We start from the raw sequence: 16,948 nt of genomic DNA on the forward strand, positions 1-16,948 counted from the left end.
TCAGGGCTCTCCCCGCCCCTCATGCCTCCTCCTCTTCCTGCCCCATCTCCTGCCCTTTCTGCCGACTTCACGGTTCCCAAGTGGCTTGAGTGACAGGCATGAGCCACTGGTCCAGAAGCACCAGGCTGGGGGTGAATGGACAGAGGTTGTCCCCCTGGTGCTCACAGGGACATATTACCCATGTGGAAGGGGCTTTGGAGATATTCCTGCCAGGGTCCCCAATGTACAGGTGGAGAAACTGAGGCTAGGAGAGATGAAGTATCTGTGCCACAGTCACAGGGTTAGTCAGGGGCACAGCCAGGACCCGAACCCAGACCCACAGACTTCTGTCTCCTTTGATACCATCAGGTGGTCTCTTCCAACATTTAGCCATTGTACTTTTCTTTTTCTTTTCTTCCTCTTTTTTTTTTTTAATTTTGACGGGCAGAGTTAGACAGTGAGAGAGACAGAGAGAAAGGTCTTCCTTCCGTCGGTTCACCCCCCAAATGGCTGCTATGGCTGCCGTGCTGTGCCGATCCGAAGCCAGGAGCCAGGTGCTTCCTCCTGGTCTCCCATGCGGGTGCAGGGCCCAAGGACCTGGGCCATCCTCCACTGCCTTCCCGGGCCACAGCAGAGAGCTGGCCTGGAAGAGGAGCAACCGGGACTAGAACCCGGCGCCCATATGGGATGCTAGCGCCGCAGGCGGAGGATTAACCAAGTGAGCCATGGCGCCGGCCCCCCATTGTACTTTCTTTCTCCTGTGTGTTTGGCATGGACCCAACTTCCTGCGCTGTCCCCTCTGCCTCCCAGAGCGCTCATCAGCAGGAAGCTGGAGTGGAGAGCAGAGCTGGGACTCAAACCAGGCGCTCGGGTGGGGCTGGGGTGTCTTACCTGCTGCACCGCCCTCCCGCCCAGGAAAGATCGTTTTCAGAAGAGCCGCCTGAGTCCCAAGCCGGTGCCCTCCGGCTGTGTACCGGTGGCGCTGACTCCTCCTGCCTCGGCGGGGCTCCGCATCCTCCCTAATCCTCCTGGACGTCAGAATCGGGGTGGACTCTCCCAGACCTGCGTCAGACCGGCCTGCCCCTCCAGATCCCCCACCCTGACCTCGCGCTGGGGCTGGGCACGCAGCCGTCACCCTGGCTCACCTGTCAGCTCCGTCTGCTTTGCCAGATTCCAGGCCTGTCTGTGTGGCCAGCATGTGCAGTGACCGAGGGCAGCCCCTCCATCAGCGGCATCGCTCTGCTCCTCTCCCAGGGCTGCGTTCCTCAGAACCTCCCACCCCCACCCCTTCCCCAGGGAGCCACACTTATTTTTTTTTCCTTTTCTACATAATCAGGGTTTTGCCCCCCTTTAGACTGAAAACTCCTGCTCAGTATCCTACCTTGTACCCCAAAGCCGCTAGCAAAGAACGGGGTAAAGGGCAGAGTTCCAGCCCTGAGCAAGTGTCGGCGGGGCCGCAGAGCTTGAAGTAGCATTGTGCTCTTACACCCGTAGATAGAAAATACATGAAATTTGTTCCTTTTATAAAAAGAGCCACCTCCAGGGACTCACACCCAGAAGCCCAGTGTATTCTGAGATTTGGCACAGCGCCACCTACTGGGGGGGAGAGGAAAAGGACAGTTGCACCCCCTGGGCAGCCTGGGAGCTCTGTGAATTTTCCTGGCCCATCCTACTCCCAGAAACCTGGTAGTTAAAGCCAGGTCTTGGGGGGCAGAGGGAGAGGAGGCCTTAGTGACAACCTAGACCAGGGATCCACTGCAGCCTCTGAACTGGAGCATGACATTTGGTGTAGATGACCTTTGGCCAGGGAGCAAAAGTTTTTTATCAGGTTCTCAGCAGTGGGTCCCATGTCTCTAACAGGTGACTTCTCCTAGGTCAATCCAGACATCTCCATCTCGGTGGCACCAGACCCGGAGCTCTGGTTTGGGGGTGCTGAGTCAGCCCGCCTGCTGGATAACGTGTGTGTTGCTATAGAGATCAGACCCCACAAAGAGCCAAGTTTCTCAGCGTTTTGCTGGAGTTGGATCAGCAGAGTGTGGTCACGTTGACTGTCTCGTGCTGCTCCAGAAGCTCTTCCTGGCACTATTATGTGCCTTTGATTAATAAAAAATGAGAGATGAATTATTGCTTAATTAATGCACTGTGTTTGGTAGGCAAAAGCCCTCAAAACACAAGGGCTGTGAGGAAAAGCAATCAATGGGGCCCTCCGTGGTGCTCGCTTGGGAACCACTGGTCTAATTCCGCTCAGTTATTTGAAAGAGAAAGAAACCGGGGTCCAGAGGGGTTCGGGGACTATCATTTGGTCACACAGATGGTCACAGGGCATTGTGACCTCACCCATGCCCTCCAGGCCAGCCAGAGGGGGCAGAAAGAACTATGAGCAGAACATCTGCCAATCACCTCACTGGACACAACCTCATTGGCCCAGACTCGGGAGGCCCCTCCCTGACCGTGCAGGTTGGCTGGGCCATAGATAATCCACACCCTCAGAGAGTTTTAAAAACCTGCTGCAGGGTGAGCGTTAGGCCTGGTGATAAAGACCCCAGTAAGGCACTGCCTCCTGACTCCAGCTTCCGCTGACACGGAGCCTGAGAGGCAGCCGTGATGGCTCAGAGACCCTCGTGGAGAACCTGGATTATATTCCCAGCTGCTGCTTCAGCCCTGCAGCCCAGAGCCACCGTGGACACTTGGATGGGAGCGCTCTCTCTCTCTCTCTATTTGCCTCTCTCTCTTTCTTAAACATTTTGTTAAATGAGGAGCCACTTTAAAAGATTTATTTAATTATTTGAAAGCCAGAGTTACAGAGAGGGAGAGGTCTTCCATCCACTGGTTCACTCCCCAGCTGGCCACAACAGTTGGAGCTGCGCCGATCTGAAGCCAGGAGCCAGGAGCTTCTTCCAGGTCTCCCATGTGGGTGCAGGGGCCCAACGACTTGGGCCATATTACATTGCTTTCCCAGGCCATAGCAGAGAGCTGGATCAGAAGTGGAGCAGCCGGGACTCGAACCAGTGCCCATACAGGATTCCAGCACTGCAGGCAGCAGCTTTACCCACTACACCACAGCAGCAGAGGAGCAGCTTCTGAAAGCTCCCCACCACCAGGGAAATATGGACAAGAGCAGACGTGGGGAGGGAGTGCTCAGGGCACTGGGAGCTGGGGAGGCATAGGGACTCCGACTCAGGTCACTCGTGGCATTGGGAGCCACACCTGGACTCAAAATCTGGCTCTGCCATCCACAGATGTGTGACCTGGGACAAATCTCCCAGCTGGCCTCAGTTTCCCCATCTGTACAATGGGAACCAAACTCTTCTTGCCGGCTCCCCAGAAGCCTGAGTGAGAGACGTATAGATGTGTAGGTGGCAGGTGTGCGGGTGTGCTTGCCCCGCCCTAACTGGAGGTGTCCCACAGGTGGGAGGGGCAGCCGTCATGGCCGTGGGCGTGTGGACCCTGGTGGAGAAGAGCGGCTACCTCGGCGTCCTGGCTTCTAGCACCTTCGTCACCTCTGCCTACATCCTCATCTTTGCCGGCGCTCTCGTCATGGGCACCGGCTTCCTGGGCTTCGGCGCCATCATCCGGGAGCAGAAGAGCTGCCTTTCCACGGTGAGTGCCACCCTGTGCCCTGGGGTCCTGCCCGCCCGCCCCGGTCCCCTCAGCTTGCCCACGGAGGAGAGGGGAGAGTCACGTGGGCGGCTGCTCTGGGCTGGGGGAGTTCCCTAGCCCAGGCTCCCACCGGGTTCCCTCTTGTGGCCAGTCCTGGCTCAGCTACGCCCCTGCCCCGTCCCTGTGTGGAAGGCAGCCCCACACGGGTCATCCGTCACTGTTTCAGCGTGTGCCTCAGAAACTCCAGACCCCTTCTGGCTCACTCCCCCAGATGGCCACAATAGCCGGAGTAGTCCTGGCTGAAGCCAGGGGCTTTGTCCACGTCTCCCATGTGGGTGGCAGGGGCCCAAGCTTCCACTGCTTTCCCAGGCACATTAGCAGCGAGCTGGATCAGAAGTGGAGCAGCTGGGACTAGAACTGGTGCCCATATGGGATGCTGGCGTTGAAGGCAGTGGCTTTACCTGGTACACCACGATGCCGACCCTATATAGCCCCCCTTTCTAGAAAACACAGCGGCTATGCTACCATCACTGTTCACAACCTTCCCCTAACATCACAGGATAGCCCAGCCGTGCCCAGTCTCCACAGGTGAGCCAGAGCCCGTTGTTCTCTTTTTGAGTTAGAATCTGAATGAGGTCAACGTGTTAAAGTTGGTTGGTTTGTCTCCTCTGTCTCTTTTAGACTCTAAGCTCCGCTCTCTGCCTCTCTCTCTCTCCCTCTCCTCTTGCAATGTATCTGTTGGGGGAAGCAGGTGATTGTCCATTGCCTGTCCCCGTCGGGATGTTCTGACGCCGTCCTGTGAGCTGCTAAGCCTGCTTTCCCGGCTGTGATCTGGAAGCTTGAGCGGACCCAGGTTTGATCTCTGTGGCCGGCATGCTTCCTGGCTGGGGTTGGAAGCTCCATGGCACGTGTGAGACGGGGGACCCAGGGCACAGAGAGGTGAAGGGGTTTGCCCAGTGCCGCACTGCATGCTGGGGCCTTTCAGTAGTAGTGGGTCAGGTGGGGAGCGCAGGAGTGGTCCTAGACAGAGTCGCTGTGTACCCTGCCCGGAGCGTCACAGGCTGCAGGCCCAGCCTTGGCAGTGGGACCAGAGAGCAAACAGAGCAGGTGCAGGGGCCTCCCTGGTGCACTGGAGTATTTTTTTTTTTTTTTTTTTGACAGGCAGAGTGGACAGTGAGAGAGAGAGACAGAGAGAAAGGTCTTCCTTTTGCCGTTGGTTCACCCTCCAATGGCCGCCACGGCCGGCGCGCTGAGGCCGGCGCACCGCGCTGATCCGATGGCAGGAGCCAGGAGCCAGGTGCTTTTCCTGGTCTCCCATGGGGTGCAGGGCCCAAGCACCTGGGCCATCCTCCACTGCACTCCCTGGCCACAGCAGAGGGCTGGCCTGGAAGAGGGGCAACCGGGACAGAATCCGGCACCCCGACCGGGACTAGAACCCGGTGTGCCGGCGCCGCTAGGCGGAGGATTAGCCTAGTGAGCCGCGGCGCCGGCCGCACTGGAGTATTGCAGGGTCACTGCAGGGACCTTGTGGCAGGGACCGGCCGTGTCCCCCTGCTGTTCCTGGCCCCTCGTGTGCACGGCCTCTTTTGGGAGATACTGAAGCAGCAGGGATGTAGGGAGTTTTAAACTTGCCGGTACACACTGTTCGGGAGCCCACGCTCTGGTCCACGCACCCCAGAAGAGCCCCAAAGGTGCATGATGCACCCCACTTTACAGATGCGAAGGCTGTGTTCCACCATGCAGGGGCTGGAGCTGGGCCTTGAATTCCAGCTCATTGGAGTCCCCTCCCAAAGCCTGCATCCCTGGGGGAGGCAGAGGGGCAGGAAGCCGAGCAGAGAGAGCCTGCCCAGGGCATGTGGCTCTGTTTCCAAGGGAGGCAGCACCTGGCTGGACACAAGACCGGAACCAAGCACAGGAGACCCCGGGCGTGACTGTGGCGCCGGAGGCTTCTGTGCCCCCTCAGTGGAAGGGAAGGACCGGCACGCGCGGGTCACAGCAGATGCGGTTTGGAAGGGGACATGAGGGCCGTGGAGGCCAGCTCTTCGTCCAGAGGTTCTAGGCAGAAGGACCCCAGTGGGTGAGAGCGTGGGTCACCCCAGCACTGGCAGGGGTTACTCAGGATGATTGGCTGTGTTAATAGTCCCATTGTCAGCGCTCTTCCCCCTGGCTGTGTCATAAAGAATAAGTGTGAACTCCCCCATCAGTGTCCTGCCTCACCCACTCCCTCTGTTTTTAAGGATTTATTTTATTTATTTGAAAGGCAGAATGACAGGGAGAGATAGGGAGAGCTCTTCCATCCGCTGGTTCACTCCCCAGAATGGTGATAGCAGCCAGGGCCGGCCCAGGGCTAAGTCAGGGCCCTGGAACTCCATCCAGGTCTCACATGGATGGCAGGGAGCCAAGCACTTGGGCCGTCTTCCAGGGCCTTCCCAGGTGCATTAGCAGGGAGCTGGATCAGAAGCAGAGCAGCTGGGACTTGAACTTCAAGATGCTGGCATCGGGAGTGGCTGCTTAACCCACTGTGCCACAACACCAGTGCCACCTCATTCACTTCTGACGCAACGCATCCCATCCGCCCGCCATCCCCGCTGCTCCTCCAGCCTCCCTGGCCGGGCACAGCCTGGCTGTCACTGCCCAGAGAGGACCGCACCTGGGACCGTACAGGAGAGATATGGGATCTGAGTGCAGGACCAGGGCCTGGTGCAGCCTGGGGGCCTGGTGGGCACCCCTATGCTGCACCTGCTGCTCCTCCGAGGCAGAGCTGCTGGGAGATGCAGCCTCCTTCCCTTGCTCTATGGACGTCCAGAGACGGGCACCTCTGCAGGTGGCCACCTGACTCCACAGCCTGTAATCTGTGTCTGCTTTCCCTGCCGTCCTCCAGAAGAGCCCAGGCCAGAAGGGGCCCAAACACAGGCCACAGGCTGAAGCCCCCGCCTGGCCCAGCAGCCCCTGCTCTGTGGAGCCTGGGCTTGTTGGGACCAAGAGGTGGCCAGCAGGCCTTCCTGGGGCTGACACAGCGGGTGCCTAGAAAGCCGGCCCTACACTTAGCATCCCGGTTCGGGTGCACTGCCAGCGTTCCGTGGTTCCTGGAGCTTCCTCCTCGGTTTCATTTCATTTTGCTCCCCTCTGCATCTGGTTTCCTTTTGAACTTTTTTTTTTTTTTTTGACAGGCAGAGTGGACAGTGAGAGAGAGAGAGACAGAGAGAAAGGTCTTCCTTTGCCGTTGGTTCACCCGCCAAAGGCCGCCGCGGCCAGCGCACCGCGCTGATCCAAAGACAGGAGCCTGGTCTCCCATGGGGTGCAGGGCCCAAGCACTTGGGCCATCCTCCACTGCACTCCCGGGCCACAGCAGAGAGCTGGCCTGGAAGGGGGGCAACTGGGACAGAATCCGGCACCCCGACCGGGACTAGAACCCGGTGTGCTGGCGCCGCAAGGCGGAGGATTAGCCTATTGAGCCGCGGCGCCGGCCTCCTTTTGAACTCTTAAGATGGCTGAAGACTGAGAGAGGCTGTGCAGGAGAGACGCAGCGAGTGTAGCACGACCCAAAGTGGTCCCCTGCCCCTCAGTCCGAGAGGACTGGGACAAGGGGAAGAGCGGGCAGCTGCACGCCGCTGTGCGTCCAGCTCGGATTGAGAGGAGGGAGAGGGAGAGGGAGAGTGCCGGCATCAGCAGCTCCCAGGGCCTCGCCCACCGCACTGCAGGCCTCACCATCGGTCCCAGCCTCACCCTTCCTCCCCACCGCCATCTGCAGCCCCTCCGAGTCACTGTTGCTGGTGCCGACAGCACAGGGGGCGAACAGGAAAGGGGGCCTAAATTATTCATGCCAGACCTTCTTTTTTAGCCAAGACGGCATGAGCGAGACAGAGAATCCAGGCCACCGACCAGGACAGGTGTCACCCCAATGGAAGGAGAGGGATATTTTTAGAGTCTGGAATATGGGCTCGCAGCACTGTGGATATCTCCAGCCAAAGGATGCTCGTGACAGACGGTCCCGAGGCAGGCCGGCCTTTGTCAGGGGGCTCTTCTCTACGTCGGGGTGGATGGAATATCAGAAGTTCTAGAAACTGATTTCTGAAGGTGAGGGGACCCGGAGTTGCAGCACTGCCGTTGCGTCTTCCCGCCGAGCTATGGCTCTCGGGGCAGTGAGCCCCCTAGTGAGGTCTAGGATCGGGGGCAGTGGTGTGCATGCTGGGGCACTGTGTAGCTTGCCCAGCCAGCGCTGCAGCCCTGGGAAGTCACCCCGCCCCCCGCCTCTCCTAGCTCCCCGGATGTCCCCATCTTTGTACCGCGTGAGGGCAATGGGGACGGGTTTTCAGGTCTCAGGAAACGAGTCATCACGACCTAAAGCATAATCACAATTGTAATCACCAAGCTCCTTTGAGAAGGGACCCAAATACTCGCATCTATTCTTAGGGCCTTTCCTCCAGGGTCCGCACGGCCCAGGGTAGGGACTTCCGCTGAAGAGGCTGGCAGTGGTGGCGGGGCAGGGAGGCTGCCAAATCCCGCACCCAGGTCTTGTTCCACCAGCCACCCAGCCCCGGGGTGGTCACTGCTTCATCTGTTGCATGCACACTGCGTGGCTCATGCTGTGGGGTCAGAGAAATGGACACAAGGCGATGGCTTTTCAGGCGCTTCAAGAAGCAGGGCACAAATGTCCCAAGAGCTGGCCTTGATATGGGTCATGGTGGGCTCTGTCTGCTCCAGCTGGACCCCGCTGAGGTCATTCAGCAAAGGCCATGGGCTGACATGAGCCATGGACATGAGCCAGGACAGCCAGGCAGCTGCCTGTGGACCGCGGCCCCCTGCTCTGAATAGCCTGGCAACTCTCTCCATCGGCCGCCTCCTCGCCGGCCTCACGCAGCCCAGGGCTGTGCAGAAGGTGCTGCCAGCAGCTTCCAGATGCGCCTTGCACCTGTCTGCTTGGCCAGAAAGAGCCGGGCCTCAGGCCACTCAGCGAGAGGCTAGCAGAGCCTGGCCAGGGCCCAGAGCTCCAGGCAGGGCCGTTTGTGGTGTTGCAGGCACATGCTGGCCCCCTGTGCCTGGACGTCTCTGGCACGGAAATGGGCACGCGCCTCATTCATGTCTCAAGATCTGTGGTTTCTTTCCAAATGGAACACGAGCCGCCAAGAGGAGACCTCGAGGTCGGGTCCCTGGCTGCCTGGTCCACTCCGACGCGGAGGGCAAGTGTCAGGGTGCTGGCATCTGGTCTGCTGGTGCCACAGAAAGTTTGTCTCAGTCCTGTGTGGGTGGGTGATCGCCCCCATCCTCAACGGGGGCCCTGAGCAAGTCTCAGAGCAGGGCCGAACCAGGAAGGCGGGCTGCAGTGTGCATGTGTGTGCATGTGTGTGTGTGTGTGTCTTTAGTGCACATACCTGTGTGTGCACATTATGTGTGTGTGTTTTTCAGGAGGAGGGGTTGGTAACAGCTCCCGTTTGCCTCCCAAATCCAGGAGTCTCTTGTGGCATCGTGCAGTGCCTTTTGTCTCTCCATTTTCCGACTTCCTGTCCCTGGCAGATTGCAGCCCCAGTCCCAGTCCCAGCCCCAGCCTCGGAGATTGACATAAGCACGTCCCTCCCACCTCCCTGGGCAGTCAGGACCCTGTCACTGAGTGCCGTGAGCAGAGGGGTCCCGCTGACCCTGTCACTGTGCGCCGTGAGCAGAGGGCGTCCCAGGGAAGATCTGAACGGGAAAAGCCCATGGACACAGGCAGAGGGTTTTCCTCCCTGTGAGGTTTCATCGCCCTGATATCGGGACAACAATCCGCCCCTCCCCCTCGCCTTAGTCCCTTAGGCAGCAGCTTCCTCTGTGCCCCTCGGCCAGGTGTCCCCATGGGAATCTGGTCCTCACTTCTGCAGGCAGCCAGCCAGCCAGGCCCCGCGGCTCACGCTGGTCTTCCCTTCTCTCTCCGAGCCTGTGCGGACTGAACTCTTAAATAGTCTCAGCTTGAGACTTAGCAGAATCTGTCTTGGGCCTGTAGCTCCAGAGATGGGGCCCTCTGTGACCCTCCCGCCGACACGTGCGTGCACCTTGGGAGCCCCTTGGACTCCTGGCTTGGCCTCGGGCTGCCCTTGGCTGCATCTTCTCCCCAAGCCTCTGGAATGCTGCCTGTCTCTCGGGGCTCAGTTTGCTTCCTCGCCTGGTCGACCAGCTGTCCTCGGCCAGCCTTGGGCCTCTCCCCAGCCCCCAGCCCCCAGCCTCTCCAAGCAGCACTGGATATTGGCGCCAGCCATGGGTCAGAGGGCCTCCCAGGCCCCCACTCACAAATGGCTCCCAGGTGGAAGGGCTGAGGCCCAGCATCTGCATGGTGGGGACCAGGAGGGAGGGCCGGAGGTCATGGTGAGACATCTTTCAGGAATGGCTTGAGGCTCCCAGACCCACATCCTCTGTGTTCTGCACGAACAGCCTCCAGCTGGCCTTTCATTGCCAGAACCTGATTCACCCGGAGGTCCTTGCTGCTGCAACAGCTGGCTCCGTCTTTTCCTGTTTGGCCCCGCGTGCTCTGAGCTCCCTGACCCGCTCTGGCTGCTGTCTCCGACATCCTTACCCAGGACCAGCTGGAAGCCTCTGGCTGGACCTTTCTCCTTGCACCACAGCCTTGGCAGCAGCTTGATCCTCCTGTGACACTAAGGTGTGCACAGTTCTGAGAACAGGCTAGCGCCTCCACCCCCGAGCCCGCCTGCCTGCACCGCGAGGGCCCGCAAACCACTTGGGTCTAATCCGGCGGAACGTTGGGGTGCCATGGAAGGGGAACGCCTCAGCAGAGCACACTTCTTTCCCATCAGCCCAGTGGAAATAGTCTGCAGCTCCAGTGTTACTGAGTTCTTAAAACGTATCTCAGGCTGGCGCCGCGGCTCACTAGGCTAATCCTCCACCTGCAGCGCTGGCACCCCGGGTTCTAGTCCCAGTCAGGGTGCCGGATTCTGTCCTGGTTGCTCCTCTTCCAGGCCAGCTCTCTGCTGTGTCCCGGGAGGGCAGTGGAGGATGGCCCATGTGCTTGGGCCCTGCATCTGCATGGGAGACAGAGGAAGCACCTGGCTCCTGGCTTTGAATTGGCGCAGTGCGCCAACCATAATGGCCATTGAGGGGGTGAACCAATGGAAGGAAGACCTTTCTCTCTGTCTCTCTCTCTCTCTCTCTGTCTAACTCTGCCTGTCAAAAAAAAAAAAAAAAAAGTGTCTCAAAGGCGACGCCAGCTGAGCCTCCCTGTCTCACACCAGCGACAGTTTGCGGGGCTCCGCTTGCCCCGTGCGCTTTGTAATTAACCACCTGAGTGTCACGGGGGAGCTATTCCTGCATTTCCCGCAGAGCGTCTCATAAATGAAGGCTCAGCTGGGTTCAGAGAATGCTGCACTCAGCTCCCTTTTGGATCTAGTGTTTTCCATCGTATCCAACTTTGCGTCTAATTCAAGCTATCCCAGTAAAGAATGAATTAGCAAAAAAATACTTTGTTACCTGACCCAGGGAGGTGTGGGGGAATTAATGTTTGGGGCCACACTGATTCCTTCTCTTTAGGGTCAAGTGTGGCCTCGTAGTTAAACTGCGTGGAGGGGCCGGCACCGTGGCCTAGCAGGTAAACTTGCTGCCTGCAATGCCGGCATCCCCACTTCCGATCCAGCTCTCTGCTGTGGCCTGGGAAGGCAGTAGAAGATGGCCCAAGTCCTTGGGCCCCTGCACCCATGTGGGAGACCCGGAAGAAGCTCCTGGCTTCTGGCTTTGGATCGGCGCAGCTCTGGCTGTTGTGGCCAATTAGGGAGTGAACCAGCAGATGGAAGACCTCTCTCTCTCTCTCTCTCTCTCTCTCTCTCTCTCTCTGCCTCTCTTTCTCTGCGTAACTCTGACTCTCAAATAAATAAATATTAAAATAAATAAATACACTGCATGGATTTGAATTTTTGCACCAAAATGAACGTTATCCTTTCACTGCATTTTCCCGTGAACTTTACAAAGTACTCTTGGACTTTGAAGTGGAATTGTTCTCAGGCAGGACTCAAGCAGTAGAAGCGATGAGAGATTTGAGAATTCTTGTTGCTGGTTTCCATCAGAGTGAGGCAGGTTGTTTCTGCAAGGACCTGGGCAGGCTGGGTCTGCGGGGTAGAGCGGCTTCAGAATTCAGTGAACTGGACGTGGGCGGAGCAGGTTCAAGTTGCAGGGCAAGGCGAGTGTGAGGGCAGGACCAGGGAGGCCAGCAGCCATCATGATCCCCCGCGTCCTCATGGCCCAGACAGGTAGTGAGGTCCCTGTCCGAGGGAGGCTCAGAAACAAGGACGCCAGCCACAGGCCCGTGGGTCAGAAACTTGGGGAGGCCTTCCTGGAGGAGGTGCCCGAGTGTCAGTGGCCGAGCAGCCGATGTACAGAACACAGAGCCAGTGGAACAGTGAGAGCCAAGGCCCTGGGGCTGGAGGTTTCCCTTGTGTGCAGGTGTAGACAGAGTGAGCAGCTGGGCTGGGTACCGTGACGGGGTGGGGCCGGCAGGGCAGGCAGGGGGATTCGGCCCATGGGTCTTGGCCCTGGGCTGTCCTGCTTGCACAGAGGTGGCCGGCAGGGGGCTGAAGGCAGGGCAGCCAGGGCTGCCCGTGCCCTGTGGCTCTCTCCATCTCCTGTCCTGCCCCCTGTCCTTCAGGGAGGCACCTGACACCCCGCGTCCATACCGAATGCACCCTGAGTGAGCTCAGCCAGTTCATCTGGCCGCCAGCAGTCGGGAGCCCGCCTTGCTGCTTCATTCCTCACGGAGCCCGGGACCTGCAGGGTGACCTCCGAGGGGCCGTGCAGCGTCCCCAGGCACCTGTGTGCGTTCAAGGGCGCCTGGCGCTCTGCTGGCCTGGCAGTGAGATGAGTAGTGAGTGCTGATCTCCCAGGGCGGTGGGGACAGAGCCCGTGAACGGGGCCGGTGGAGAGCGTGGGAATGCTGACTCTTGCTATCAGGGAGCGCCCACCGTGTGCCTGGCTGGGCCTGGCACCCGGGCTGCGTGGGTGAGTAAGGTCCCAGCTCTGCCCAAAAAGGGGCCGTGTGTTTTAGAGAGGATGGGAGGGGCCTTTCCCCTGATCCCGCTGTCGGGAAATGGGGCATGCGCTCTACTCCCTAGTAGATTTTGAGGCCCAAGATCCCAGGTGACCCCTTGGAGAGTGGGGGCTCTGGTGGTGGAGCCTGGGCTGTCCTGGCATGGCCGGCTGGGAGGAGCTGGGCGGAACAGGACTTGGCAAACGCTAACCTGCAGTGGACGCCAAAGCCAGCCAGTGGCACACAGGGGATTGGGGACGTCCTCACTATTGGCAGCGGCGATGAAAAACTTAGCTGAGCTAGACTTCAAGGAGGTAAAATGTGGCTGCAGAGCCTTCCTCCGGCTCGCCGGCATCAAACAGACCTGCTGTGCAGCCCTCCCCAGAGGCTTCCAAAACCAGATCGCCACTGTGGCGTAGCTGGGAAGGCACTGGCATCCCATGTGGGCAGCGGTTTGAGTCCCAGCTGCTCCACTTCTGATCAGCTCCCTGCTAATGCGCCTGGGAAAGCATGGAAGATGGCCCAAGTGCTTGGGCCCCTGCACCCACGTGGGAGACCTGATGAAGCTCCTGGCTCCTGGCTTCAGATCAGCCTAGCTCCGACCGTTGTGGCCATTTGGGGAGTGAACCAGCGAATGGACAATCTCTTTCTCTTTGTATCTCCCTCCCTCTCTCTGTAACTCCGCCTTTTAAATAAGACAAATTTAAAAAAAAAAAAAAAACCAGCAGACTGAAGGGCGGGCATTGTGGCACAGCAGATTGAGCCACCACTTGGGATGCTCACGTCCCACATCAGGTGCCAGTTTGAGTCTCGGCTGCTCCACTTCCGATCCAGCTCCTGCTGACACCCCTGGGAAGCAGCAGAGGATAGCCCAGGTGTTTGTGCCCTGCCACCCACGTGGGAGACTCGGATGGAGTTCCTGCCTTCTTACCTCCAACCTGGCCCAGCTCTGGCTGTTGCAGGCATTTGGGGAGTGAACCAGTGGGTGAAAGATACCTCTCTCTCTCTCTCCCCGCCTCCCAACCTCCTCCTCTCCTCCCCCTTCTCCCCCTTCCTACCCCTTTCTCTCCTCTGCCTTTCAAATTAAAAAAAAAAAAAGCCGGCGCCGTGGCTCACTAGGCTAATCCTCCACCTTGCGGCGCCGGCACACCGGGTTCTAGTCCCGGTCAGGGCGCCGGATTCTGTCCCGGTTGCCCCTCTTCCAGGCCAGCTCTCTGCTATGGCCAGGGAGTGCAGTGGAGGATGGCCCAGGTGCTTGGGCCCTGCACCCCATGGGAGACCAGGAAAAGCACCTGGATCCTGGCTCCTGCCATCGGATTAGCGCGGTGCGCCGGCTGCAGCGGCGGCCATTGGAGGGTGAACCAACGGCAAAGGAAGACCTTTCTCTCTCTGTCTGTCTCTCTCACTGTCCACTCTGCCTATCAAAAATTAAAAAAAAAAAAAAAAAAAAAAAAAAAAAAAAAAAAAAACACAAACAGATTGACTCCAGAGAACCACTCAGAACTCCTGCACTGTAGCTGGGCTACGGGCCTCACTCCCCACCCTCCCTGTACCCGTGAGCTGAAGCAGAAGAGGCCTCCATGAGCCTTGCTCACCAAGGTCAAGGTGAGCACCTGCGTGCTCCAGCCCTGCCCTCCCAGGCTGGTGCAGGGTGAAACCCCGCCCATGCTTTCTGGCTGTGTTCACGTTCCGGCTTCTCAGGAGCTAAACAGCACAGTTTGTGTGCGCCTCCCAGAGTGCACAGGGGCCCCTGTGTGGCTGATCCAGTCCCAGCCGCAGCCGTAGACCCTGAAGGTCAGTGTGGCCCCGAGGTGTGCTGATCCTCGGCTCCGCCCCTGCACGGCAGGATGGTGAGCGGCTGCTGGCCGTGCCCCTCTGCATGTCGGGAGTTCCTCTGGGAGTAGTCTCCAGACGTTGCCACATGGGCCTGGTGGAGAACCAGTGGCATCAGTGTAGCTCAGCTAATGGCTCTGTGCTCCGCTCGGATGAGCTGCTGCCCCCAGCGTGGGGCTGGCTTGCTCCGGCTGGCCCTGTCTCCCCGGCGTGTGCTTTGTAAAGAAGGGCCCTGCTCTACCTTCCTCAGGGGGTGTCTGTGAGCAAGGCCGGGGATCCGGACCCAGCGTCGCACCTGTGCAGGTGCAGTGGCGGAGCCAGGAGAAACCTGTGGTGTGGCCTCTGTTCCCCGGGAGCTCACATCCATTGTTGGGGTAGGAGAAGGCGGCAAGAGCAGAGGGCCAGCTGCGCCAGGCCTCTAGGCCTACATGGAGGAGCCGTGGGGCAGGCCGGGAAAAGGGCACAGAGGTGGGCTTGGGGCTGGTTGAGAGCAGAAGCAAGCAGGGGTGCGCATGGGTGGGTTTGTGGAGCTGTGACTGCACTGGGCAGGCAGAGGGAACAGAGGGCAGAGGCACGGAGGCTTGACAGTGTGGCCTGTAGGAGGACAGTGCCTGCAGGAGTGCAAGGAACGCTTCCCAGGTCTGCACAGACAGCGCCCCCTGCAGTCGGAGGCCTGACATGCAGCCACAGCCCAGAGCAGGTCGGAAGCAAGGCCGGGCTGGGCGCCCTGGGAGAGAAACGCTTACCACTGTGGTGGCCAGCGCCTCCCGGAGTGGGGCAGTTTCAGCCAGTAGCACTCCCTCCCCTGCCCTCTTTCTCCTTCTTTCTCCTCCCTCACTGACCCTTCTCCTGCCTCCTGCTCCTTGGCTGCTGGTAGCCTGGCCCATCTCCCTGTCCCTGTGCCCCGGCTTGCTGGCTCCTGTGGGAACACACCAACAGCCAGCAGTGTCCCTGGAACCTCCGGACACTGCACAGCTGGCGGCACTGGGGAGGGAGGCTGAGCCAGACACTGCACAGCTGGGGACACTGGGGAGGGAGGCTGAACCGTCCTCCGGCCCTCACAGCCAGGAAAGCAACCCTGAGCCCAGGAGGCCAGGCAGCAGTGAGGGGACCTGGGAACCCGTGCAGGGCTGGGAAGGTTGGGAAGTGGGTGAGGGGCTGGAGACTGCTGTACGCCCACCGCCTCTGCTTCCTCCTGAGCCCTGCCTGCTGCTGTCCACCTGCCCCTGCAGCCCCGCCACACCTGTGCTCCCTGAACACGAGGGTCCCGCACTTAGTGCAGGCTTCTGGCTTTGAACTCACTCTCTCCTGCCAACTGGCAAATGTCTACGCATCCACAGAGATGCCTCCCCAGCACGGGTCACCACCTCCAGGAAGCCTCCCTGACTGCCCGCTCCTCAAGGACCCTCCCCCCATGTTTTCCAGGGCTTATGTTTGTAATACAATGTTAGACTGGCTTATCTGTCTCCTAGCAGCGATGATTTTGAGGGTAATTGCTGGTGGGGGTGGTGGATTATGGAGTTGGCAGGGCAGTGAGTGAAGGGGTGAGTGGGGAATCCTAGTTCCTAAGGCTGGCTGGCACGTGCAGAGCTGGTGACGGGAGGGGGCAGAGGTGCAGTGGTGGGGCTCCGGGCAGGTACCCCTCCCACCTGACTCTTGTCCAGGGGGTAATGACAGTCGTCTCTCCGTGCTCCTAGTATTTCTGCCTGCTGCTTGTCATCTTCCTGGTGGAGCTGGTGGCAGGAGTCCTGGCCCATGCGTACTGCCAGAGGGTGAGTGGCAGTTCCTCCCCCTGTATCCCCTGCCAGGGTCCCAGAGAGGCAGCGGCAGCGGGGAGGGCCACGGGGATGGGGGAAGAGAGACAGACATGCAGGGGCAGGTCCTGTGGCCCAGGGCTCTGCGCACAGCCGGGTCCCTGCTCCGTGCCCTGGGCCGGCAGGTCTTAGCCAGCTCCTCCGCTGGCCCCTTGCCTTCAGTGGAGCAGCTGGGGAGAGAGAGCCCCGTGGGAGGTGGGGTCACCCCCATCCCTTCCAAGTGTAGACGGAGGAGGCTCTGCCCAGCAAAAGCATCCCAGGAGGATGGCTTGGGCTGAGGTCAGCCAAATGAGAGAAACAGGATCCGGCCTCACCTGCCTGCACTGCACAGGGCTGAAGTGGCCAGTGGGGCCCCATTCCACCCGGGACCCTCTGAATCCGGGCTCAGGTCATGAGCAGGGCTGGTAGAGACGCATGATAGAGTCTGTGGCACCCGCGGGGTAGAAGTCACAAATACTTTAAAGAGCACCTCATAATCAACATGGAAATGCGTCCCCCTGTCCAGCCTCTGGCTGTGCCACATGACATGAGCTACCCCCAGCCGCCAGCCTCTCCCCTCTACTCTGCCCTCGTGCCAGGTTCCAGTTTCTATGACACCCTGTGCACGGGTGTCCCTGACCCCTGGAGGAGCCCCTGCTGTGCCATCACCCAGAGTCCATGGCGTCCCAGAGCAGCCAGTGTGGGTTCGGGGCAGGCCTGGGCCCCAGAGGGCAGTGGGTGTGGC

At 59.6% G+C, this 16,948-nt stretch overlaps 1 protein-coding gene across 2 annotated transcripts in view; it reads left to right on the forward strand.

Annotated features, from left to right (window-relative positions):
- The window catches only part of TSPAN11 (tetraspanin 11), a 57,147-nt gene that overhangs the window by 30,486 nt on the left and 9,713 nt on the right, over positions 1-16,948 (forward strand). Inside the window, exons 1-3 of one of the 2 annotated variants that reach the window (XM_051850236.2) lie at positions 2,341-2,436; positions 3,388-3,579; positions 16,108-16,182. In XM_051850236.2, coding sequence (XP_051706196.1) covers positions 2,356-2,436; positions 3,388-3,579; positions 16,108-16,182 — 348 coding nt within the window. In that variant the 5' untranslated portion in view covers positions 2,341-2,355. Of the gene's footprint in view, positions 1-2,340; positions 2,437-3,387; positions 3,580-16,107; positions 16,183-16,948 lie in introns of those variants that run through there. The other variant, XM_002712822.5, reaches the window with a different exon arrangement.

The sequence above is a fragment of the Oryctolagus cuniculus genome, chromosome 9 (genome assembly GCF_964237555.1).
Source record: "Oryctolagus cuniculus chromosome 9, mOryCun1.1, whole genome shotgun sequence".
NCBI lineage: Eukaryota > Metazoa > Chordata > Mammalia > Lagomorpha > Leporidae > Oryctolagus > Oryctolagus cuniculus.